The sequence below is a fragment of the Eretmochelys imbricata genome, chromosome 9 (genome assembly GCF_965152235.1).
Source record: "Eretmochelys imbricata isolate rEreImb1 chromosome 9, rEreImb1.hap1, whole genome shotgun sequence".
Taxonomy (NCBI): Eukaryota; Metazoa; Chordata; order Testudines; family Cheloniidae; genus Eretmochelys; species Eretmochelys imbricata.
The window spans coordinates 85,584,072-85,608,916 of record NC_135580.1 but is presented as its reverse complement, the minus strand read 5'-3'; the positions used below and the strand labels follow the sequence as shown (position 1 = coordinate 85,608,916).

General features: G+C 43.3%; 1 protein-coding gene across 2 annotated transcripts in view; it reads left to right on the top strand.

Annotated features, from left to right (window-relative positions):
- The window catches only part of GAB3 (GRB2 associated binding protein 3), a 100,605-nt gene extending 96,266 nt beyond the window's left edge, over window positions 1-4,339 (top strand). For both annotated transcript variants that reach the window (XM_077826266.1, XM_077826267.1), the window contains 2 exons: window positions 132-245; window positions 1,313-4,339. In XM_077826266.1, the coding sequence (XP_077682392.1) occupies window positions 132-245; window positions 1,313-1,429 (231 nt within the window). In that variant the 3' untranslated portion in view covers window positions 1,430-4,339. The remainder of the gene's footprint in view (window positions 1-131; window positions 246-1,312) is intronic.
- The last annotated feature ends 20,506 nt before the right edge of the window (window positions 4,340-24,845 follow it).

Genomic DNA, 24,845 nt, shown 5'->3' with positions numbered 1-24,845 from the left:
GGGCCAGAGCTCTCTTTCTTTGCTTACTGCTGGATTAGGAATAATACTAAACAGTCTGGTCTTTTTCCTTTTAGGATCATGATTTAAGGGTTTTGAATTACTCATTAAAAGTTTCTCTCATTCCACAACAGGAGCACAGCCAGGCAACATCTCCATGCAGTGGTGCTTTCCCATGGTCAAGGAAGTCCAACCTTGATTACTTAGCATTGGATTTTAATTCCGCTTCCCCATCCCCTGTACAGAAGGTAAGAATCATTTATGCAAATACCACCCTTTTTTGTACATCCTGGTGTCTCTCTCTGATGGAGGCAAACAGACAGAGATTCTCACTTCTGAGTATCCTCAATACAATGAAATCCATCATGCTTTTCCAGCTGATTGCATTCATAACAGGCTCAACATGAACATACTGGTAACGTGATAAAACCACAATTAAAGTTATGACAGTGGTACCAGTATCATGCCTTAATGTGATTCCATTCACATTAGGCATAATGGCTCCAATGGAATGTACAGGAGTAAGAACATGTGGGCAAATTTGTAGGTGCTTGCAGGAATTCTGCAAGCTCTTTTTTCATTCTCAAAAGAGACAGTTTCCCACAAAACTTTCCTGCCAATTTTCCCACAAATCACATCTGCAGTAACTTTCTGTGACGTGAGTATGAGCAGGGTCACAGGAAGACATGATATGAGATCTTGTAACAAGGCAAAAATATTTATTAATATTATCTATGTCATTATAGAAGTGTCTTAGATTCTTTAGACACAGTCCGAAGATAAGATCCCTGCTCCAAAGAACTTACAATTTAAATAGACAATGATGGACAAAGAAAGAATACAATGAAAAGCAAATAAATTTACTATAAAGTGTATAGACTTGATAGTTTGCTGAGTTTTTGTTTTACATCATTTTAACCATCAGTTTTGTTAATATTCCTTTGGGGGGATTGACTTGAGGTTTCTAGGCCTCCTTTAATTTAAACTCTCTTATGGTTAAAATCCATGCAGGTCATCAGTGTAGCAGGATCTTACTAAAGGCAAGAGAATAATTATCCTTGCTCTGGGATGGAGTTAGCCCATACAGCGTGTTTCCATATCTCACTATGCTGGGCAGGGTGACAAGGTGACAGATGGATTATTCTATGTAAAGCAAACTGCAAAGCAATGCTCTTGTCAGCTGATGTCACTGTAACTTCAAGGTGAAATGAAACAACCAGGAAAGAAAGAAAAGGAGGAATAGAAAACAAAACCAGTTTTACTAGCATCCATGTTCTCTCTAATATAAGACAATTGTTCTTCCTCTGTCCTACAGAAACCTTTTCTCTCGGAAGAGCAGAGAGTAGACTATGTCCAGGTAGATGAACAGAAGACTCAAGCCCTACAGAACACTAAACAGGAATGGACAGATGTGAGGCAATCTAAAGTTTAAAGGAGGAAGGATTGGGGTTTGGTTTTTTGCACTGGAACAACATTGTTAACCAAACAGCTGTAACAGCAGAGTTCAAAGGCAGACAGAGTGTAAGAACCTGGTGGTCTCTACAGGAATCACATTTTTAAGGGAAAACCTTCAAGTTCAGCTGGAAATAGTATGTTGAATGAGTGGTTTATAGGATTATTAAAGTAACACATTAATCTTCTTTGCCACCCCTTGCAAGCAAGTTACATGGTACAGTTTTATGGCCTGATTGCGGGAGCCACACATTTAATGGTAACAAATGCCACTACATGTTGCATTTATCTATTTAACCCCGCCTTCTCCCTGTATTATGTAACTCCTTGTTGCTAAGGCTGTTTTTTGATATTCTACAAATATGCAGGTGCTAAGGCTGCTTATAGCTTCTGGTATCGGACAGGTGTTGGTGACTAATCGACCAAGGGCTAAAATACTGAAATAATAAAAGCAGAACTTTTTAATATATATATATATAGAGAGAGAGAGAGAGTGCTTAAGCAAACAGAGTTTTGGAGAATATTTTTCCCCCAGATATAATGTCTGACTTTGAGTGACACTGTTAGAGACTATAAATAGGTCTTTGCACTGATGGAACTGGAATGCGTGGTAGTCAGCACCCCGACTGACGTTCATCATATTGAATTTCTTCTTTCTGTTGCGGTTCATGTCATCACCGTTTCCATCCAATTGCTCCCGATGTTTTCGCTCTGGTGTGAGGACTTTCTTCAGCACAACACGGCAGCTCCTCTGACAGGAAACTGCTGACACACAATTCTTCGCTGGCCAAAAAATAAAAAAAAGGAAGCTGTGCGTGAGCCTGTTTCTACAAGCCTTGGAAAGGTTGGCAAAATATCAAGCATGTTTTTGTCTGAACTGCAAAAGAAGAAATGCAAACAAAATTCCTGATAACGGTGATCGACCTGAGCATTTTGTTAGCCTCATCCTAGCAAAAGAGGTAATTAGGAAACACAGTCTTAGTCGGGCACTCAGGTAATAATGAGGGAAGGAGCATTGTTAGGCGAGCAACTCTGCCTTGTAAAACAGCCACTTAATACACTTCAGTGATGTGAAGACCTGTATTCAGGAAGCTTATTTTCTTTAGTATTTCTTATGGGGACAATCTCAGGATCAGATAAGTATATGTTTTATAATGTATTTAACTTTATTAGTTTGCTTAAAATCCTTATTTCAAGATGTGCACAGGCAGTTCAAATCAAGAAAGTGCAGCACCCTTCAGTTATCTCATTGGGTTCAGTCTTGAAGTCTTTACTTATGCAAGAGATCCCACTGGTTTTACTGGGACCACTCTTGTGAGCAAGGACCTCAGAATCAGGAGCTTTATGAAGGATTTTCCTTCATGCTGGATCCAAACCCACATTCCTCCTCCTCATACCTGCTGATATCACACTATGTTACTGTAAATTATTGACATCCAAAAAATGCTGAATTACCAAACTGGGATTAGAAAAAATGTTGTTTATGTCAAAGAAATGACTCTGATGTCCTTTCAAGCTTCTGTCATACGTTTCATGCATTTTGTATTATTGTCACGCATTTGGGCCCATAGGAAGGTTGAAAGCGATGACTACCTGATTCTCACTGTACCGCTAGTAGAGGGCAGCTTAGTTGATGGAAACATCATTTTCTCCTACCTCAAGATAGCTGAAGTGTTTGCAGTTCTTGCTGCTTCATCAGAGCAAAACACATTTGTGACTCTGCGATGAATGTTTGTTCAGTTTTGCTAGTGAGAATGACAGGGTTTACCTGTGCATTTATTGACTCGGAGGCAAATCACACACCCCAGTCTGCAGGCACCAAGTGTAATGGATTAGAGCTGACTGGAAAATGGGGTGTTTCTGCCTTCTGCAGAAAAGGTTGACTTTTTGTCCAAAAAAAAAAAAATTGGCTGAAAAATGCCAATTTTGGCCAGAAAGATATAGACAAAAACTCAATATTTTCTGCAGAAAGCACGCGTCTAGTGAAAATTTTAATTTTGTTGAAAAACCAATTTTCTGTTGATAAACAGGTTAGAAAGAGGGAAATCTTCAACCAGCTTTATCCTGGATGCAGTTTTGCTGCATGAGAGGCAGGATTCAGGGAGCCTGCCTGTGCTCAGTGGTACAGAGCACACCTCTGTGGAGGCTGGCACGGATCCGAAGTACCACACCTACAAAGAGGTTTGCCTTCCTGCCCAAAAGCATTCCCTTTATTTTGAGGAGGTAGGCCTGTGTCTATTGGGCTATGCCAGTGTTTCCCAAACTTGGGACACCGCTTGTTCAGGGAAAGCCCCTGGCGGGCCAGGCCGGTTTGTTTACCTGCTGTGTCTGCAGGTTCGGCCGATCGCGGCTCCCACTGGCCGCGGTTTGCCGCTCCAGGCCAATGGGGGCTGTGGGAAGCAGCGGCCGGTACGTCCCTCGGGAAACACTGGGCTATGCAAATGGTCAGTCGCTGAATGTGCTTTGTGCATACTGAAGTACTGACAAGGAAACACAAGACAAGGTGAGCTTTACAGCAAGAGAGCAGCACGCTTAGGAGCAGTGAGAGGTACAAATCAAAGTAGGTGCTACCCTAGAAGTGGGGGAATGAAATTGCATTACACTGCCTTGGTCCCCAAATGCTTAGTGATAGCGAGATAGCTTCTCAGTCATTTTAAAGTAAAACTTTAATAAAAACCATTCTGTGTTTTACTGGAATATGTTCTTCCATGATGTAAGAAAAATACTCTGGAGCAGAAAAATACAAAGTCAAAAGTTTTAAAGAAAAATAGAAGGGGATGTTTTCCCCCACTATTCTTACTTCTTTGAAATATTTAAACTTTGGCAGATGCACTGAAGGGTCACTGAGGAGTCTAGAAAGTGTCTTTTCTGTCAATTTTCAGAGTAGCAGCCGTGTTAGTCTGCATCTGAAAAAAGAACAGGAGTACTTGTGGCACCTTGGAGACTAACAAATTTATTAGAGCATAAGCTTTCATGGGCTACAGCCCACTTCATCGGCTGCATAGAATGGAATATATAGTAAGAAGATAGATATAGATATAGATATATAGATATACACACACATACAGAGAAGGTGGAAGTTGCTATACAAACTGTAAGAGGCTCATTAATTAAGATGAGCTGTTATCAGCAGGAGAAAAAAACTTCCATCCCACCATAAACTTCAGCCTAGACCAATCCACACAAGCGGTCCATTTCCTGGACTCTACTGTGCTAATAAGCGATGGTCACATAAACACCACCCTATACCGGAAACCTACTGACCGCTATACTTACCTACATGCCTCCAACTTTCATCCAGACCACACCACACGATCCATTGTCTACAGCGAAGCTCTAAGATACAACTGCATTTGCTCCAATCCCTCAGACAGAGACAAACACCTACAAGATCTCTATCAAGCATTCTTAAAACTACAATACCCACCTGCTGAAGTGAAAAAACAGATTGACAGAGCCAGAAAAGTACCCAGAAGTCACCTACTACAGGACAGGCCCAACAAAGAAAATAACAGAACGCCACTAGTGGTCACCTTCAGCCCCCAACTAAAACCTCTCCAGCGCATCATCAAAGATCTGCAACCTACCCAGAAAAATGATCCCTCACTCTCACAGATCTTGGGAAACAGACCAGTCCTCACTTACAGACAGCCCCCCAACCTGAAGCAAATACTCTCCATCAACCACACACCACACAACAAAAACACTAACCCAGGAACCTATCCTTGCAAAAAAGCCCAATGCAAACTCTGTCCACATATTTATTCAAGTGACACCATCATAGGACCTAATCACATTAGCCACACCATGAGGGGCTCGTTCACCTGCACATCTTCCAATGTGATATATGCCATCATGTGTCAGCAATGCCCCTCTGCTATGTACATTGGCCGAACCTGACAGTCTCTACGCAAAAGAATAAATGGACACAAATCTGACATCAGGAATCATAACATTCAAAAACCGGTAGGAGAACACTTCAACCTCTCTGGCCACTCAGTAAAAGACTTAAGGGTGGCAATTTTGCAACAGAAAAGCTTCAGAAACAGACTCCAACGAGAAACTGCTGAGCTTGAATTAATATGCAGACTAGATACCATTAACTTGGGTTTGAATCGAGACTGGGAGTAGCTGGGTCATTACACATATTGAATCTATTTCCCCATGTTAAGTATCCTCACACCTTCTTGTCAACTGTCGAAATGGGCTATCTTGATTATCGCTACAAAAGATTTTTTCTCCTGCTGATAATAGCTCATCTTAATTAATTAGCCTCTTACAGTTTGTATGGCAACTTCCACCTTCTCTGTATGTGTATATATACAGTATCTTCTTACTATATGTTCCATTCTATGCATCCGATGAAGTGGGCTGAAGCCCATGAAAGCTTATGCTCTAAAAAATTTGTTAGTCTCTAAGGTGCCACAAGCACTCCTGTTCTTTTTTCCATCAATGTTTCTGAGAGATGGGCCCCAACCATAAACCTGGATCTGAATATCCCTGAACGTGGGTCTATATCTAGTGTCTATATCTAGTACCTCCTGCCTGCCACTGGCACCACACCTGACCCTGCAAGGCCGTGCTGCTTTTAACCTTCACTTTTTATCCAGAAAGTAACTTTTCCCCCCATGATCCAGTGTAGCAATCCATTTCCCTCTGATATATGTGGTAACTCTCATCGGCATTAACATGTGGGTATAATGTGGGGAAAGCAACTGAGTTTGGGTTTTGATGAAAGTTAAAAGCAATGCTGACCGCACCTTGATCACAATGAAACGTGTTTTTGCAAACAACTGGGTGTTTCCTTCTTACTCAAACGGAGAATTCCACAATGTGACAAACTAGAGTAACAGCGTTATTTTCCAGTACACTTGTGTATTAACCTGCTATTGTTCAAGGTTCCAATCTGAATACAGTTGCGCCCCCTTGTAGATCAGCTATTCCACCTGTTAGGTAGTTGTAATTACTATGGCATTACAGTGTGTTATTGTGCCATCAGAACTCTTGGCATCACTATGACCTAACGGCAGGAGAAAAAGGTATTACAGTGAAAGCAGGAGCCCGTATTTACTTTAACACTCTCATCACTGACCCTCAGCCAAAGAAGAGAGGGAAGCGAAAAGCACCTGGAAATGGGTTTAGCTTTTAACAGTGACACATCTGAAAATATTACCTAGTCTGAGAATCCTTCTTTAGTACTAGTTATGGAATCAGCCAAACCGCAGCTTACTGAAGCACAGAATGCACCCTTCCTTGACTAGGGGCTAATTCTTTATTATTTCGTTATTTTTATTTATTTATTTTAAAAAAATTAAGAACACAGATGAAGAGGGAGGTGTGGCCCTCGGTGGGGCAATCTAGCTAACAACAGCTGGGGCTGTAGTTTCTTTTTGAATTGTCTTTTGGGGGGAATCTGCTGAAGGCATGGTCCGGCACATGTCCTTCAGCAGTGCCTTATCCAACCACTTTTTTTTTTTTTATTTAAGCCAGAGGGGAGCATTAGACTTTTGTTTAATTATAAATGTAGCTTGGTTCAATATAGCATTCAGATGAAGTTCAGTAGCATGGCAAAGTGAAAAGTAAACAAGCAAAGTGGTTTTAGTCCATGTGCTTCTCATGAGAGATCCACGTGGTTGGAATGTTATGTTGATCAGTTGTATTTTTCCAAGCAATTGGACACAGCAGGTTTATGAGCGAGAGCATTAATGTCTACTCATCAGAAAAAGGAAAACTGTTTCCCCCAGTGTCTTCCTTTGCCTGAGAGTGCTATCCCTTAACGAGGCAGGATCCCTTCTAATCAACCACACGGTGCTCTGAAGAATCTGCCATCCCATTTGTAAATCTTTGTTAGCGTAAGCTGATCTGCCTCTGTGAATAGCAGGCTGATACAGGATGGACCATACAATTCTAACTCCTTAATTTGGGCCAAACCCCGCTGTTTTTACTCAGGCAGAACTTCTGCTGACCTCAGTACAGACAGCAGATTTGAACTATTGTTTCTCAATTTCTGTGAGTATGTCCGCACTGCAGCTGGGAGGTGGGATTCTTAGTGTGGGCAGACAGACTCACGCTAGCTCGCTAAAATAGCAGTGTGAAACTGACAGCGGCTCCGGCTAGCCATCTGAACTCAGAACCCTGGGGCAAATGGGCTTGGACTTGGGCAGCTAGCCCAAGCTGCTGCCCATGCCGCAACATCCACGCTGCTATTTTTAGCATGCTGGCTCAAGCTGAGCTAGCACAGGTCTGTCTGCCTTTGCTGGGAATCACACCTCCCAGCTGCAGCATAGACATCCCTTGTATGCTACAATACAATACGGTGCTCATTCAACAAAGCACTTGAGCCCCAGTTTAATCACATGCTTAAGGCCTTTGCTGAGCAGGGAGGGATTTAAGTGCTTGCTTAAAATTAAGCACATGCTCAGATTCTTTCCTGTGTGGGGCTTAAGCCATATTCTGCAGTCTATATGATTTGAGCAAGGATTTGCAGGACCCCAGGACCCTTTTGCTCAGAAGGATAAAATATATTTTTCACTTATTTCTAAGGCCACCATCACATGCAGCAGCATTAATTACATTAGAAGCAGAAATGATTGCATTATAACTGAAAAATCTCAACATGTTTCTAACTCAAGACCAGTGTTTTCAATCAGTTCACTTCAGCCAGGGGTAGAGCTCCTTCTTTTCACTGTTTCTAGTGCTGTAATAGATGTGGGTTTGGGGACTGCATTCATTTTAAATAATTCAGTGGCTTAGGAATTAAAAGACCATCAGATGCTGTGATCAGAATGAAGTGCAGGGCAATGCCTTTTCTTTGTTCCCCTGTTCTGCAGAATTCCTCAGGTTAAAAAAAAAAAAAGTCACCAAAATAACAGACTTTTTTCAATTTCAAAGCCAGGGTATTTGTTGTTCAAATAAAAATAAATAAATAAATGAAGTCTTGTGCAAACAAAGCATTACACTTTGTATATGTAAATCTTTGGGAAAGCATTAAAACAGTCATCTCTGGTATGAAGGATTAAAAGTCATTAAACAGAGGAGAGCGACTCTGTCTTCCTGCTGTTTCATTGTGATGTTTGTTGTATATATTTGCACATTAAACTGTGTTCCTTTTTTTCTAATAAACTAAGATAAAATTTAATCTTGATCTTTAGTGATTTTGATTATCTAGACTGCTCAGAGAAATATCCCCCTTCCACTTTTTTTATTCATTCTCTTAAATACTCTTTCTTCCTGTTAGCATGTGAAAGGTTCATGGTAAATTCCATTTATGCATCTTCTGTCTGCAAACTGATTTTGTGCAACAACTTATAAGAAGTATCATTTGCGGGTGGTTTGGGAAAGAGAGAGGCAGAAATGGTGGTGGGTAGGTCCTCGGTCTAATCCTGGCTCCAGCACTGACTTCTCTTGGTGACCGTGGGTAGGTCACTTTGGCCCAGATCCTCAATGTTATTTAGGCAGCTAACTCCCACTGAAATCAGTGGGAGTTAAGCACTTAAATACCTTTAATTCCTATTGATTTCAGTGGGTGTTAGGTGCCCAAATACCTTTGAGGCTCTGGGCCATAGCCTCTCGGCCTCAGTTCCTGCACCTTTAACATGTGAATAATACTGACCAAACAGGGGTGTTGCGCACACAAATTAACTGCTTGTAAATGCTTTGAAGTTAAAGTGAAGCATATGCTTTGCTGGATCTGGGCCTAAATAGAAAGTGTGGTTATTATTTGGGCTAATCTTGCAATCGATCGACGCTCAGCACTCCTGTTGTTTTTAATGGGATTTCCACACACAAAATGCTGGCAAGATTGGGACCATTGTAACATACATATCTGAGGAGCACTGAGGCCAAAACAAGATAAGTCCAAGCGTCCCAACATTAGGATCCCTTTTAGATATTCACAAATGATGAGAAGGTTTGGAAAATATTTTACTGGCTACTTAGAGCTCCTGTTATTTTGAGAACTGTAGGTCCTTGCTAGATACCCATTCTGCTGTTGATAAGAGTCATGGACTATTAGAGCTGAGAGTGATGTTGATGAAAACTCAGGTACGCGTGCCAAGGAGTGATCTAAACAGTTATCAAACTGAATTTATTGGGCCCCATAAGGGGGTAATTGGTGACATTCTCTGGTCTGTGTTACCCAGCAGGGCAGACTAGATAATCTAATGGGCTCTTCTGGCCTTAAACATCTCTGAATTTGAATCTAATGACTAAACATTAGGAGAAATGTGCTGTTGGGCTGGTACCAAACTCCAGAAACTATTTATTAACCCAGGAACGTACTACCTACTGTACATAGTCAGTGGTGATAAGTGACGCAGAGAGAAGTTGATTGCTAGTCACAGATCAAAAGGTCTCACACGGCTGGATTTATACAATGATCTGGTAAAGATTAGCCACCTTTCTTTACCGACATTTTTGCAGTTCCAAAACATCCATTACAAATCTGCTGAAGAACAAAGACGCACAGTGAACTGCTGGGTTATCAAATCCAGGTTATTTTTGCACAGTGCAAACCTTTCTCCATTCCCATGCGCATCCAATGTCATATTACAAGCAAAAAGGTGGAGATGCTATGACTTGCCTGGAAATGCTTTATCCCCCTTCACTGATTTATTACGAAACAGTTTTTCCTCTTCACTTTGAAGAACTGAATCCAAAGGCTTTCTCAACACACAGTTTTTGTACTGATTTAACTATTTTCATGTTAGGGCTGTGATTTTTTTATTTGTTGTAACTATTTCAGTAATAAAATAAATAAATAAACATCAGTACAGCCCCTAGAGTGGGTGCAGTTATAACAGTATAAAGGTGCCTTATATTGCTACAGCTTATTCCCCTATAACTGTGTCCACACTCAGCATTGTACCAATGTAACTACACCAGTTTCACACCAGTATAGCTAAAGCACCACAAAAACTGTTTTGACAAGTCCTAAGATAAGCTTTCTTTTTCAAAGAGAGTCCAAAGCAGCCCTGCCAGTTATTCAGAACAGACAGTATAGAAGATCTGTTGCGGAGTCATATTTAGGGGAATCCATCTGTGTGTGTCTCAGTATCAAGACATTTAAAAAAAGAAGTCTGGTAATGCTGCAACCCATGTTTCAACTGGGGAGCTGATTACAGGGATGTGGTGTAAAACAGGAGCAAACGCTGAACAACAGAGCCTTGAATTTACTGTTCTTTTTTTACTTTGAAATTTTGATTTCCTTTAAGATTTGACAGCAAGATCTGTGCTAATAGTCAGAAAATATGAATGAGTTACCATTGTGAAAGCTAGTAAAATCTAAGTGCTTGGGAAAGTAATTGGTAAATTAATCATACTGTACAACAATAAAAAAAAAAACCACCTAGTAAAACTGCTAGAAATATACTTGTCCAACAGGTGACTATTAATAGGTTTCAATGGACTTGATGTAGCCTTTTGCATATATTCAAGATTGTACAAATGAAATGTGTTGGGGGAGGGAGGATTAATTCAGAGATATATTCAACTCCTGGTTGGAAAAAGGTAGCACTTGCTTATTGTAAGCACAGTCTACAGAGGGTAGTATTATTATTTTAGTATAACCTCCTTCCCTATGAGAACAGCAGGTAGTGATGAAGGAGACCTACACTGCACAACTTCATCTTTCCTCTCCTGCAGGAAAAAAAATAGAGACCTAGCAAGAAAGCTGCTTTGCTTGCTGGCTATGCAGCTTTCACGGTGAGAGGACACTTCTTGCAGAATACAGCTGTTCTCTGGAAAATGATAGGGCCATGGAAATGACCAAGCATCCAATTAAGGCAGCACGCAAGGCAACCTGCCCATGCTGGAGGAGTTGCCAGCAGGCAAACACAGCTTTTGACACCAGATTGTTAGACCAAAGTTCAGGACTGGCCCTCTGCACAACCCTTTGCACAGTCTGGGACAGACTGTTTCCCGGGACAGAAATGGAGAACTGAGGGATATAGAGAATCATAAAATCTCTGGGACCTTTATGTTTTTGGGCTCCATTTGACAAAAAAAAAAATCAAGTCAATGTAATGTTTGGAAGGATACCAGACTAGCCATTTTAGGGACAGAAGAGCCAAGGTTTTCCAAGGGGACCTGTGATTTTGGGGTGTCGCCATGCCTGGATTACCAAACTGACACATCTTAAAATGTCTCAATTTTCAGAAGTGCTGCACATCCGCCCTCTGAAAACTGGGCTGCTTTATGGTGCCTCAGGTTGGGAACTGAAGCCCCACACATCACTAAGTACTTTTGAATATTTTATCTGAGCTCTCCTTTTATCTAGAGCAGAAATACAGCAATGTGCGATTTCCCTCCACTGTCCCACCAGTGGACCTCTGGGCCAACCGGAGAGCCCAGCTCTAGCGACAAGAAGTGAATCGGTTTGATTCCATTTAATTCTTGACCTGTCTGCTGAGATTTGCAACTAGGGCATCATTTGTGGTCATGGGGTTTATATTTTTTTTGTTACATGAATACTTATCCACTGGGAACTGGAGAGACTAACAACACAGTTCGCACAGCACTCACCAGAATTCACATAGACTTTGTGATCTATGGAGCTTTGGATATTCTGAGGAGGTCACTGTCCCTTTAAGCTCTGGAAAATTCTGTGGGTCAGAGTTTGAAAGAGTTGTCACTTGGCAGCAGTTGCAGGTACTTTTGGACCCTGAACCCAAGAATGGAGGTGGCTGGGTATAGCTTGTAAATAAGGACCTCGCTTAGTTCATTATTGTTGTTATCATATTTTTCCAGTTAATCATTGTAGTTAATCAGAAATGGTTTTTGTGATTTACTGAATTTCAGGAGACACTGTTGTAATTACTTTGGCTACTACCAATCTGGGAAGGATTCAAGCTGGCATCCTAAATATGAAATAGCCTATTAAACAAGTATCCTGCTCCTCTAAACAGAGTATTTAAAAAAATACTAGCCTCTTAGAAAATGTTCTTTCAGCTTAGTAAGAACATAAAAATGCCAGGTCAGACCAATGGTACATCAAGCCCAGTATCCTGTCTTCCAACAGAGACGAGTGCCAGATGCTTCAGATGGAATGAACAGAAAAGGCCAACTATTAAATGATCCATCCCCTGTTGTCCACTTGCAGCTTCTGGTAGTCCAAGAGGTTTTGGGGCACCAAGAACCATGGGGATGTGTTCCTGACAATCTTGGTTAATAGCCATTGATGGATCTATATTAATGAATTTATCCAATTCTTTTTTACCCAGTTATACTTTTGCCTTCACACCATCCCCTGGCAATGAGTTCCATAGGTTAACTGTGCATTGGGCAAAGTACTTCCTTATGTTTGTTTTAAACCTACTGCCTATTTCTTTGAGTGATCCCTGGTTATGTGAAGAAGTAAATAGTATTTTCTTATTCAGGTTCTCAAAACCTTCCATGATTGTATAGACCTCTAGCACAGGGGTAGGGAACCTCCAGTCTGAGGGCCGAATCTGGCACACTGCTTCATTTCATCTGGCCCACAGCAAGTCTCCACACCATGGGCTGAAAGCCCCAAGTCTCAGTGTCCCCACCCCCCATCGGGCTAGAGCCACAAGGGCCAGCTCGCCAGCATGTCCCTGAGGCTCCTAGGCAAAGGGGCAATCAGAGAAGCTCTGCATGCTGCCCGCAGCGCCAGCTCTGCAGCTCCCATTGGCCAGGAACCGCGGCCTGTCCCCTCCACCCAGGGGCCAGACATGCCGGCTGCTTCCGGGAACAGTGCAGAGTCAGGGCAGGCAGGGAGCCTGCCTTAGCCCCACTGCACCGCCGACCGGGAGCCACCTGAGGTAAGCACAGCCCGGCCGGAGCCCACACCCTGAACCCCCTCCTGCCTTCCAACCCTCTGCCCCAAGTCGGAACCCCCTCCCACACCCTAACTCCCTCCCGGTTCCCGCACCCCCTGCTGCACCCCAACCCCCTTCTACACCTCAGCCCCCAACTCACAGCCCTGAGCCCACTTCCACACTTCAAACCCCTCTGCCCCAGCCCAGAGCCCCCTTCCACACCCTGAAACCCTCATTTCTGGCCCCACCCCAGAGCCTAGGAGAAGCCCTGAGCCTCTGCACGGAGCCATGAGCGCCTGCTTGCCCCGCTGCAGGGGGAAGCCCCGAGCCTCCATGCCCGCCCCCGCCACGGGGCTGTGTGTGGCCTGCAATTGATTTTCCTGTGGGTCAATCGCCCCGATAGAAAAAAGGTTCCCCATCCCTGCTCTAGCATATCGCCCTTTCGTGGGCTCTTTTCTAAGCTAAACAATCCTTGTCTTTTTAACTTCGCCTCATATGGAATTTGTTCCATACTCCTAATGATTTTCTTTTTTGCCCTTCTCTGTACTTTTTCAATTCTAATATCTGTCTTGAGATGGGGCGACCAGAACTGCATGCAGTATTGAAGGTGTGTGCATGGATTTATGCAGTGACATTAGGATATTTTCTGTCTTATTAACTCTTCCTTTGCTAATGGTTCCTAACATTCTGTTAGGTTTTTTTGACTGCCACTGCATGTTGAGCAGATATTTTCAGAGAGCTCTCCATAACTGAGGCCGTGATCTCTTTATTTGAGTGGTAACAGCTAATTTGCACCCCATCATTTTGTATGAATAGTTGGGGTTATGTTTCCAGTGCGCATTACTTTGCATTTATCAACATTGCAAACTTTGCCTCACTGTTTTCCCCTTTTTCTAGATCATTTATGACGATGTTGAACAGCATTGGCCCTGGTACAGATACTCTGGGGACCAGGCTGTTTATGTCTATGCTGTGAAAATTGACGATTTATTCCTCCCCTTTGTTTCCTATCTTTTACTGATCCATGAGAGGACCTTCTCTTTTATCTCATGACTGCCTATGTTGCTGAAGAGCCTTTGGTGAGAGACCTTGTTAAAGGCTTTCTGAAAATCCAAGTACACTATATCCACTGGATCACCCGTGAGCACATGTTTGTTGACACTCTCAAAGTATTCCAGCGGATGAGTTAGGCATGATTTCCCTTTGCAAAAGCTGTGTTGACTCTTCCCCAACATATTATGTTCATTTATGTGTGTGATAATTCTGTTCTTTACTAGTTTCAGCTAATTTGCCTGGTGCTGAAGTTAGGCTTATCTGCCTGTAATTGCCAGGCTTACCTCTGGAGCCTTTTTTAAACTTTGTCATTATATTAGCTTTCCACCACTCACCTGGTAGAGAGCAATAGGTTACATATCACAGTTAGTAGTTCTAAAATTTCATATTTGAGTTCCTTCAGAATTCTTGGGTGAATACCATCTGGTCCTGGTGACTTTAATTTATCATTTTTTTTCCAAAACCACCTCTATTGACATCTCAATCTGGGACCGTTCCTCAGATTTGTCACCTCAAAAGACTGGCTCGGGTGTGGGAATCTCCCTCACATCCTCTGCAGTGAAGACTGATACAAATAATCAATGTGGCTTCTCTGCAATAGCTTTGTCTTCCTTGAGTGCTTCTTCAGCACCTCAATCAAGCAATGGCCCCACTGATTGTTTGGCAGGCTTCCTGCACCTGATCTACTTTTAAAAAAATTTTTGTTAGCTTTTGTGTCCTTTGCTAGTTGTGCTTCAAATTCTTTTTTGGCCTGCCTAATTATATGTTTACACTTGACTTGCCAGCGTTTAAGCTCCTTTCAGTTTTCTTCAGTAGGATTTGACTTCCAATTTTAAAGATGCCTTTTTGTCTCTAACTGCCTCTTTTACTCTGTTGTTTAGCTATGGTGGTGTTTTTTGGTCCTGTTACTTTTTTTTAAATTTGAGGTATACATGGAGTTTGAGCCTCTATTATGGTGTTTTAAAGAAGCCTGCAGGCATTTAAGTCTTGTGACTGTTCCTTTTAATTTCTGTTTAACTAGCCTCCTCATTTTTGTGTAGTTCCCCTTTTTGAAGTTAAATGCTACTGTGGTGGGTTTCTTTTATTTTCACCCTACAAGAATGTTAAATTTAATTCCATTCTGATTGCTATTACTGAGCAGTTCAGCTATATTCACGTCTTGGACCAGATCCTGTGCACCACTTAGGACTAAATCAAGAATTGCCTCTTCCCTTGTGGGTTCCAGGACTAGCTGCTCCAAGAAGAAGTCATTAATGGAGTCTAGAAATTTTATCTCTGCATCCCATTCTGAGGTGACATGTTCCCAGTCAATATGAGAATAGTAGAAATCCCCCATTATTCCAGGGTTTTCTGTTTTTGTAGCCTCTCTAATCTCCCTGAACATTTCACAATCACTATCATCATCCTGGTCAGGTGGCCAGTAGTATATTCCTATTGCTATATCCTTATTATTCAAGCATGCAGTTTCTATCCTTGGAGATTCTCTGGTACAGTTTGAGTCATTTAAGATTTTTACTATATTTGACACTGTGCTTTCTTTCACATATAGTGCCACACCCTCACCAGTACGACCTACTCTTTCATTCCTATATATTTTATACCCTGGTATTCTCATGTCCCATTGATTATCACGGTTCCACCAAGATTCTGTGATGCCTATTATATCAATAGCCTCATTTAATACCAGAGACTCAAGTATTTATACTTCTTGCATTTCTACACAAGTACTTACAAAATTTGTCAGTATTTAGCTGTCTGCCTTCATAGAATCATAGGGTCAGAAGGGACCACAAGGGTCACCTAGTCTAACCCCCATGTGATGTAATTGAATGGGACTCTTTTTCACTTGACAGTTTCTCTTTAACTCTTACCTGTACTTTATCTGCTTCTATCCTCTCCTGTTTAGGATACAGAGAATCCCCATTAATAGATCCTCCCCATGTGCTCCTCTGCACCTGTCAGCTTTCCTCCAGCCCTTAGTTAAATAACTCTTCTACAAACTTTTTTAATTTTACATGCCAGCAATCTGGTTCTCTTTTGGTTTAAGTGGACCCCAACCTTCCTGTATAGTCTCCTTCTTTCCCAAAAGGTTCTTTAGTTCCTAATAAATCTAAAGCCCTCCTCCCTACACCATCATCTCATCCACAAATTGAGACCCTGCAGTTCTGCCTGTCTAACTGGTCCTGCACCTGGAACTGGAACCATTTCAGTTAATGCTATCATGGAGGTCCTAAGACTTTAATCTCTTACCTAGCCACCTAAATTTGGCCTCCAGGACCTCTCTCCTACTTTTCCCTATGTCACTGGGATCTATATGTACCACATCCACTGGCTCCGCCCCCGGCACAGCACATAAGTTTGTTTAGATGTCTCGAGAGCTCCACAACCTTCACACCCACCAAGCAATTCACAATGTGTTTCTCCCGGTCATCACAAACCTAACTATCCATATTTCTAATAATCAAAACCCTTGTTCAAATAATAATAATAATAATAAATTAATTAATAATAAAAAACCCCCAAAACACAAGATGCTGAACATTGGCAAATAAAACTTTTTAAAAGGCGAATATCAGCCCAGCAGAAAACAAATAGGGGTTTTTGATGTATATTACTCTCTCCTCAAAAAAGGGAGAACCCAAATTTGCAGCCTTTAAAAGAAAACACATTTCTATCATGATTAGTTTTTTGAAGAACAAAAATAGTAGAAAGGAGAATTTTTAAAAAGATTTAAAAAAAAGAAAGAGTCATCCTCACACTCTCTAGGCTGATTTTCCTCACAAGTTAGTCAAGAAGTCATCAGGAAACACTACCTCAGGAAACCCTTCCTGCATGGTCAGCACAAGGAACTTGTGCAATCAGAGAAGAATGGGTAAGCAGTCAGCGTTACCAGGCAAGACAATGGAGGAAGCTTGCAAAGAGATAGCTCGGAGCAAGTCGAGGTGAGGTATACAAGGCAAACATTCATGAACAGGAAAATACAATAATGACGGATTATAGCTTTCCGCAATTCAGAGTATAACCAGGACCAGAGTCTGATCTCTGTACACCAGTGTAAATCTGCAATAACACCACTGATTTCAGTACAGTTACTTCAGATTTTTGCTGCTTGCTTGTGTAACAGGTAACAGCTGTAACTTCAGCTCCTAAGGCTTTACTGGTACTTTCCCCACAACCTGTCCTTTTTCCTGCTTGAGATGGACCCTAGGTTGTTGCTATAAGTCTGTTTTATGCAGCAGACTTCCCGAGCCCTCTCAGGTCCACTTGGTTGGCTGTTGCTGTACCTGTTACTCTTCACACAAGCTACAGCTGGGTTGGTTCTCACCTAATCCCAGTCATTTTTAGAGAGTGGCTGAAGACCAGCTCCAGATTCTCTGAATCAAGATGGGGAGAAGAAGCCACTGCTATTTCCTCACCAAGTACAGTAGTTTCTCCATCCCTGGGCTGAAAAAAAGGAGAAATACAAATGAATATGGGGCTTTCTCTTTTCACTGGGAAATGCTAACTTTTCCTATTAGCTTTTGCTGAGCTGTGGCTACAATGAACCACTCTGTCATCTGGAATGCCCCTAGGGAACAGGTGGGAAGAAAACTCCATTCCTCTCTACACTGGGAGAGGGTTAGAAAGACAGAACCATGTAGTAATTTAAAGAAAAGAGGAAGGATAAACAGAAGAATAGGTGCATGTACCATACCATTCACATCACATCTGCAAAAGCCAGGTGTCATAAATATAAGGGGAAGGGTAAACCCCTTTGAAATTCCTCCTGGCCAGGGGAAAGCTCCTCTCACCTGTAAAGGGTTAAGAAGCTAAAGGTAACCTCGCTGGCACCTGACCAAAATGACCAATGAGGAGACAAGATACTTTCAAAAGCTGGGAGGAGGGAGAGAAACAAAGGGTCTGTGTCTGTCTGTATGCTGTGCTTGGCCAGGGATAGACCAGGAATGGAGTCTTAGAACTTTTAGTAAGTAATCTAGCTAGGTATGCGGTAGATTATGATTTCTTTAAATGGCTGAGAAAAGAATTGTGCTGAATAGAATAACTATTTCTGTCTGTGTATCTTTTTTGTAACTTAAGGTTTTGCCTAGAGGGGTTCTCTATGTTTTTTAATCTAATTACCCTGTAAGATATCTACCATCCTGATTTTACAGGGGGGATTTCTTTATTTCTATTTACTTCTATTTTCTATTAAAAGTTTTCTTGTAAAAAACTGAATGCTTTTCCATTGTTCTCAGATCCAAGGGTTTGGGTCTGTGGTCACCTATGCAAATTGGTGAGGCTTTTTATCCAACATTTCCCAGGAAAGGGGGGGTGCAAGTGTTGGGAGGATTGTTCATTGTTCTTAAGATCCAAGGGTCTGGGTCTGTAGTCACCTAGGCAAATTGGTGAGGCTTTTTACCAAACCTTGTCCAGGAAGTGGGGTGCAGGGTTTTGGGAAGTATTTTGGGGGGAAAGACGCGTCCAAACAGCTCTTCCCCAGTAACCAGTATTAGTTTGGTGGTGGTAGCGGCCATTCCAAGGACCACGGGTGGAATACTTTGTACCTTGGGGAAGTTTTGACCTAAGCTGGTAAAGATAAGCTTAGGAGGTTTTTCATGCAGGTCCCCACATCTGTACCCTAGAGTTCAGAGTGGGGGAGGAACCTTGACATGGTGGCATAGTGGTGGGATTAACCTGAAATCATTTTGAGATCCAGTTGAGATTTTTTGAACTAGAAATACAGATTTTAAAAAGGAATTTTTTTTTCCTGTGGCTTTGAAGCAGCTTTGAAACTGAAAGCATCTTGGGTTTTCCCTGCTTTGTGGCCAAGCAGAGACAAAAGGGGATTATCTTGTGAATTGCAGGTTTTCTTTGCCTGGAGGCAGGGTACTTAACTCCTGCAGGGAAATTCACAGTCTTCCAACCCAGAGGTTTTTTTTTTTCTTTTCTTCCTAAAAGTAAATAGGGGGTGTGTGTTCTACCCATTTGCTTTTTCTTTGGGCTGGGTAAGCAGGTTTCCAAGTAGTTTGGAGGTTTTTTGCTTTAAGTTGGGCCCAGAACAGAGACAAGGGAATTGTCTTTTTCTGTAGGCTGACAATCACTATCAGAGAATAGGTATTCTATTCCAGCACAGCAAAATTTTACAGCCAAGTTTTGTTTGTTTATTTCTAAACCTCGGGTGTAAAGTTAGTTAAAAACAGAGAGGTTAGAATGACCAAATCCTCAGCTCGACTACAGCTGGAATTAGCCAAATTTCAGGCTGAGGAAAGACAAAGGGAACATGAAAGACAGATAGAACTCATGCGGCTGAAGAAGGAACAAGAAAGGGAGGCAGAACAACACCAAGCGGCTGCTCACAGGAGAGCTATGGAAGCGAGGGACAAAGAACTGGAGGAGAAGGAAAAAGAGAGGAAGTATGTGGAGGAGATGGAGAAGATAAAGGCTCAGCAGAATATCCCAACAAACCCTAGTAATCCTTCTCCAAGTACCACTTCCCATCCCAGAAAGTTCCCCACCTACAAGGCAGGCGATGATACTGAGGCCTTCCTAGAAAACTTCGAAAGGGCCTGCCTTGGATACAACCTCTCTACTGACCAGTACATGGTAGAGCTGAGGCCGCAGCTCAGTGGACCCTTAGCTGAGGTGGCAGCTGAAATGCCTAAAGAACACATGAACAAGTATGAACTGTTTAAATCTAAGGCGAGAGTCAGAATGGGGATAACACCCGAGCAGTCTCGTCGGAGGTTCAGAGCCCTAAGGTGGAAACCAGACATGTCATTTACCCGACATGCCTACCACATTGTGAAACATTGGGATGCCTGGATATCAGGAGCAAGTGTTGAATCTCCAGTAAATTTGCCCTTCCTAATGCAAATGGAACAGTTCTTAGAGGGTGTTCCTGAGGAAATAGAAAGATACATCCTAGATGGGAAACCCAAAACTGTAATCGAGGCAGGAGAGATTGGAGCCAGATGGGTGGAGGTGGCAGAGAAGAAGAAAACTGGTCGCAGTTGGAGCGGAGACCAGAAGGGACCACCCCAGACCACACCCTATTACCGGGGGCCGCCCAAGGCCCCACCTACCTCCCAAAGAACCCTCCAGACCCCTTATCGTCCTGCCACCCCGTTCTCCAGCAACCCTCCTCGCCCCAGTGACCCGTCAGCTGGACGATGTTTTAAATGTAACGAGCTGGGGCATGTAAAGGCCAACTGCCCCAAGAACCCCAACAGATTACAGTTCATTGCACCGGAATCACACCAGAGGTCCACAGGCCCAGATACTTCCCAGATACCCTTAGAGCGGAGGGAAACTGTGAGTGTGGGCGGGAAGAAGGTCACCGCGTGGAGGGACACCGGAGCACAAGTGTCAGCTATCCATGCTTCCTTAGTGGACCCCAATTTAATCAACCCAGAGATCCAAGTGACGATTCAACCCTTCAAGTCCAACTCTTTCAATTTGCCTACAGCCAAGTTGCCTGTCCAGTACAAGGGCTGGTCAGGAATGTGGACTTTTGCAGTCTATGATGATTATCCCATCCCCATGCTGTTGGGGGAAGACTTGGCCAATCATGTGAAGCAGGCCAAGAGGGTGGGAACGGTCACCCGCAGCCAGGCTAAACAAGCCGTGAGGCCTAGCTCTGTTCCGGAAACTGCTATCAGGACCCAGTCAGAGGTGATGGACCTGGACCTTAGGCCAATGTCTGCAACAGCAGTAGTGGATCCAGTCCCAGAGACCCAGACGGAACCAGTCCCAGAACCGGAACCAGCCGAACAACCAACACCAGACCCTGTGTCAGCACTGAATCCAGTACTTGCAACCTCAACACCAGAGGGCCCCACTGAACCTGAACTGGCAGCAGCCGATAACCCTACACAAGAGGCTCAGCCGGAGCCTGAATCCCAACATAGTGCACCAGCGGAGAGCGGTTCACAGTCAACAGAAACAGCTCCATCCCCTATATTGCTTCCAGAGGGACCAAGCCTAGGTCCACAATCCAATGAGGGACTGATGTCTCCAGCATCAAGGGAACAGTTCCAGACCGAACAGGAAGCAGATGAAAGCCTCCAGAGAGCTTGGACAGCGGCACGGAGCAACCCACCGCCTCTCAGCTCTTCTAATCGATCCAGGTTTGTTGTAGAAAGAGGACTTTTATACAAGGAAACTCTTTCTGGTGGACACCAGGAAGACTGGCATCCTCAGAGACAGTTGGTAGTTCCAACTAAATACCGGGCCAAGCTCTTGAGCTTAGCCCACGATCACCCTAGTGGCCATGCTGGGGTGAACAGGACCAAAGACCGTTTGGGGGGGTCATTCCACTGGGAGGGAATGGGCAAGGATGTTTCTACCTATGTCCAGTCTTGTGAGGTGTGCCAAAGAGTGGGAAAACCCCAAGACCAGGTCAAAGCCCCTCTACAACCACTCCCCATCATTGAAGTTCCATTTCAGCGAGTAGCTGTGGATATTCTGGGTCCTTTTCCGAAAAAGACAGCCAGAGGAAAGCAGTACATACTGACTTTCATGGATTTTGCCACCCGATGGCCGGAAGCAGTAGCTCTAAGCAACACCAGGGCTAAAAGTGTATGCCAGGCACTAGCAGACATTTTTGCCAGGGTAGGTTGGCCCTCCGACATCCTCACAGATGCAGGGACTAATTTCCTGGCAGGAACTATGAAAAACCTTTGGGAAGCTCATGGGGTAAATCACTTGGTTGCCACTCCTTACCACCATCAAACAAATGGCATGGTGGAGAAGTTTAATGGAACTTTGGGGGCCATGATACGTAAATTCGTAAATGAGCACTCCAATGATTGGGACCTAGTGTTGCAGCAGTTGCTCTTTGCCTACAGAGCTGTACCACATCCCAGTTTAGGGTTTTCCCCATTTGAACTTGTATATGGCCGTGAGGTTAAGGGGCCATTGCAGTTGGTGAAGCAGCAATGGGAGGGATTTACACCTTCTCCAGGAACTAACATTCTGGACTTTGTAACCAACCTACAAAACACCCTCCGAACCTCTTTAGCCCTTGCTAAAGAAAACTTACAGGATGCTCAAAAAGAGCAAAAAGCCTGGTATGATAAACATGCCAGAGAGCGTTCCTTCAAAGTAGGAGACCAGGTCATGGTCTTAAGGGCGCTCCAGGCCCATAAAATGGAAGCATCGTGGGAAGGGCCATTCACGGTCCAGGAGCGCCTGGGAGCTGTTAATTATCTCATAGCATTCCCCACCTCCAACCGAAAGCCTAAGGTGTACCATATTAATTCTCTAAAGCCCTTTTATTCCAGAGAATTAAAGGTTTGTCAGTTTACAGCCCAGGGAGAAGATGATGCTGAGTGGCCTGAAGGTGTCTACTACGAAGGGAAATGTGCTGGTGGTGTGGAAGAGGTGAACCTCTCCATGACCCTTGGGCGTATGCAGCGACAGCAGATCCAGGAGCTGTGCACTAGCTACGCGCCAACGTTCTCAGCCACCCCAGGACTGACTGAACGGGCATACCACTCCATTGACACAGGTAATGCTCACCCAATTAGGGTCCAACCTTACCGGGTGTCTCCTCAAGCTAAAACTGCTATAGAACGGGAGATCCAGGATATGTTACAGATGGGTGTAATCCGCCCCTCTGAAAGTGCATGGGCATCTCCAGTGGTTCTAGTTCCCAAACCAGATGGGGAAATACGTTTTTGCGTGGACTACCGTAAGCTAAATGCTGTAACTCGCCCAGACAACTATCCAATGCCACGCACAGATGAACTGTTAGAGAAACTGGGACGGGCCCAGTTCATCTCTACCTTGGACTTAACAAAGGGGTACTGGCAGGTACCGCTAGATGAATCTGCCAAGGAAAGGTCAGCCTTCATCACACATCTCGGGCTGTATGAATTTAATGTACTCCCTTTCGGGCTGCGAAATGCACCCGCCACTTTCCAAAGACTTGTAGATGGTCTCCTAGCGGGATTAGGAGAATATGCAGTCGCCTACCTTGATGATGTGGCCATATTTTCGGATTCCTGGGCAGACCACCTGGAACATCTACAAAAAGTCCTTGAGCGCATAAGGGAGGCAGGACTAACTGTTAAGGCTAAGAAGTGTCAAATAGGCCTAAACAGAGTGACTTACCTTGGACACCAGGTGGGTCAAGGAACTATCAGCCCCCTACAGGCCAAAGTGGATGCTATCCAAAAGTGGCCTGTCCCAAAGTCAAAGAAACAGGTTCAATCCTTCTTAGGCTTGGCTGGTTATTACAGACGATTTGTACCGCACTACAGCCAAATCGCTGCCCCACTGACAGACCTAACCAAAAAGAAACAGCCAAATGCTGTTCAGTGGACCGGAAAGTGTCAGAAGGCCTTTAACAAGCTTAAAGCGACACTCATGTCTGACCCTGTACTAAGGGCCCCAGACTTTGACAAACCGTTCCTAGTAACCACAGATGCATCCGAGCGTGGTGTGGGAGCAGTTTTAATGCAGAAAGGACCTGATCAAGAATTCCACCCTGTAGTGTTTCTCAGCAAAAAACTGTCTGAGAGGGAAAGCAACTGGTCAGTCACTGAAAAAGAATGTTATGCCATTGTCTACGCTCTGGAAAAGCTACGCCCATATGTTTGGGGACGGCGTTTCCACCTGCAAACCGACCATGCTGCACTGAAGTGGCTTCACACCGTCAAAGAAACTAACAAAAAACTTCTTCGGTGGAGTTTAGCTCTCCAAGATTTTGATTTCGACATCCAACACATCTCAGGAGCTTCTAACAAAGTGGCTGATGCACTCTCCCGTGAAAGTTTCCCAGAATCAACTGGTTAAAATCGTCCTTAAGATGTGGAAAATATTGTTAGTCTTTATGTACTTGGTAGTATATTTAGAGATGCATGTGTCTTATTAACTCTGTTTTTCCTAGAGCTCCAGGAAGAAATCCCAGCCAGTGTTTCACCCTAGCTGAGATTTGGGGGGCGTGTCATAAATATAAGGGGAAGGGTAAACCCCTTTGAAATTCCTCCTGGCCAGGGGAAAGCTCCTCTCACCTGTAAAGGGTTAAGAAGCTAAAGGTAACCTCGCTGGCACCTGACCAAAATGACCAATGAGGAGACAAGATACTTTCAAAAGCTGGGAGGAGGGAGAGAAACAAAGGGTCTGTGTCTGTCTGTATGCTGTGCTTGGCCAGGGATAGACCAGGAATGGAGTCTTAGAACTTTTAGTAAGTAATCTAGCTAGGTATGCGTTAGATTATGATTTCTTTAAATGGCTGAGAAAAGAATTGTGCTGAATAGAATAACTATTTCTGTCTGTGTATCTTTTTTGTAACTTAAGGTTTTGCCTAGAGGGGTTCTCTATGTTTTTTAATCTAATTACCCTGTAAGATATCTACCATCCTGATTTTACAGGGGGGATTTCTTTATTTCTATTTACTTCTATTTTCTATTAAAAGTTTTCTTGTAAAAAACTGAATGCTTTTCCATTGTTCTCAGATCCAAGGGTTTGGGTCTGTGGTCACCTATGCAAATTGGTGAGGCTTTTTATCCAACATTTCCCAGGAAAGGGGGGGTGCAAGTGTTGGGAGGATTGTTCATTGTTCTTAAGATCCAAGGGTCTGGG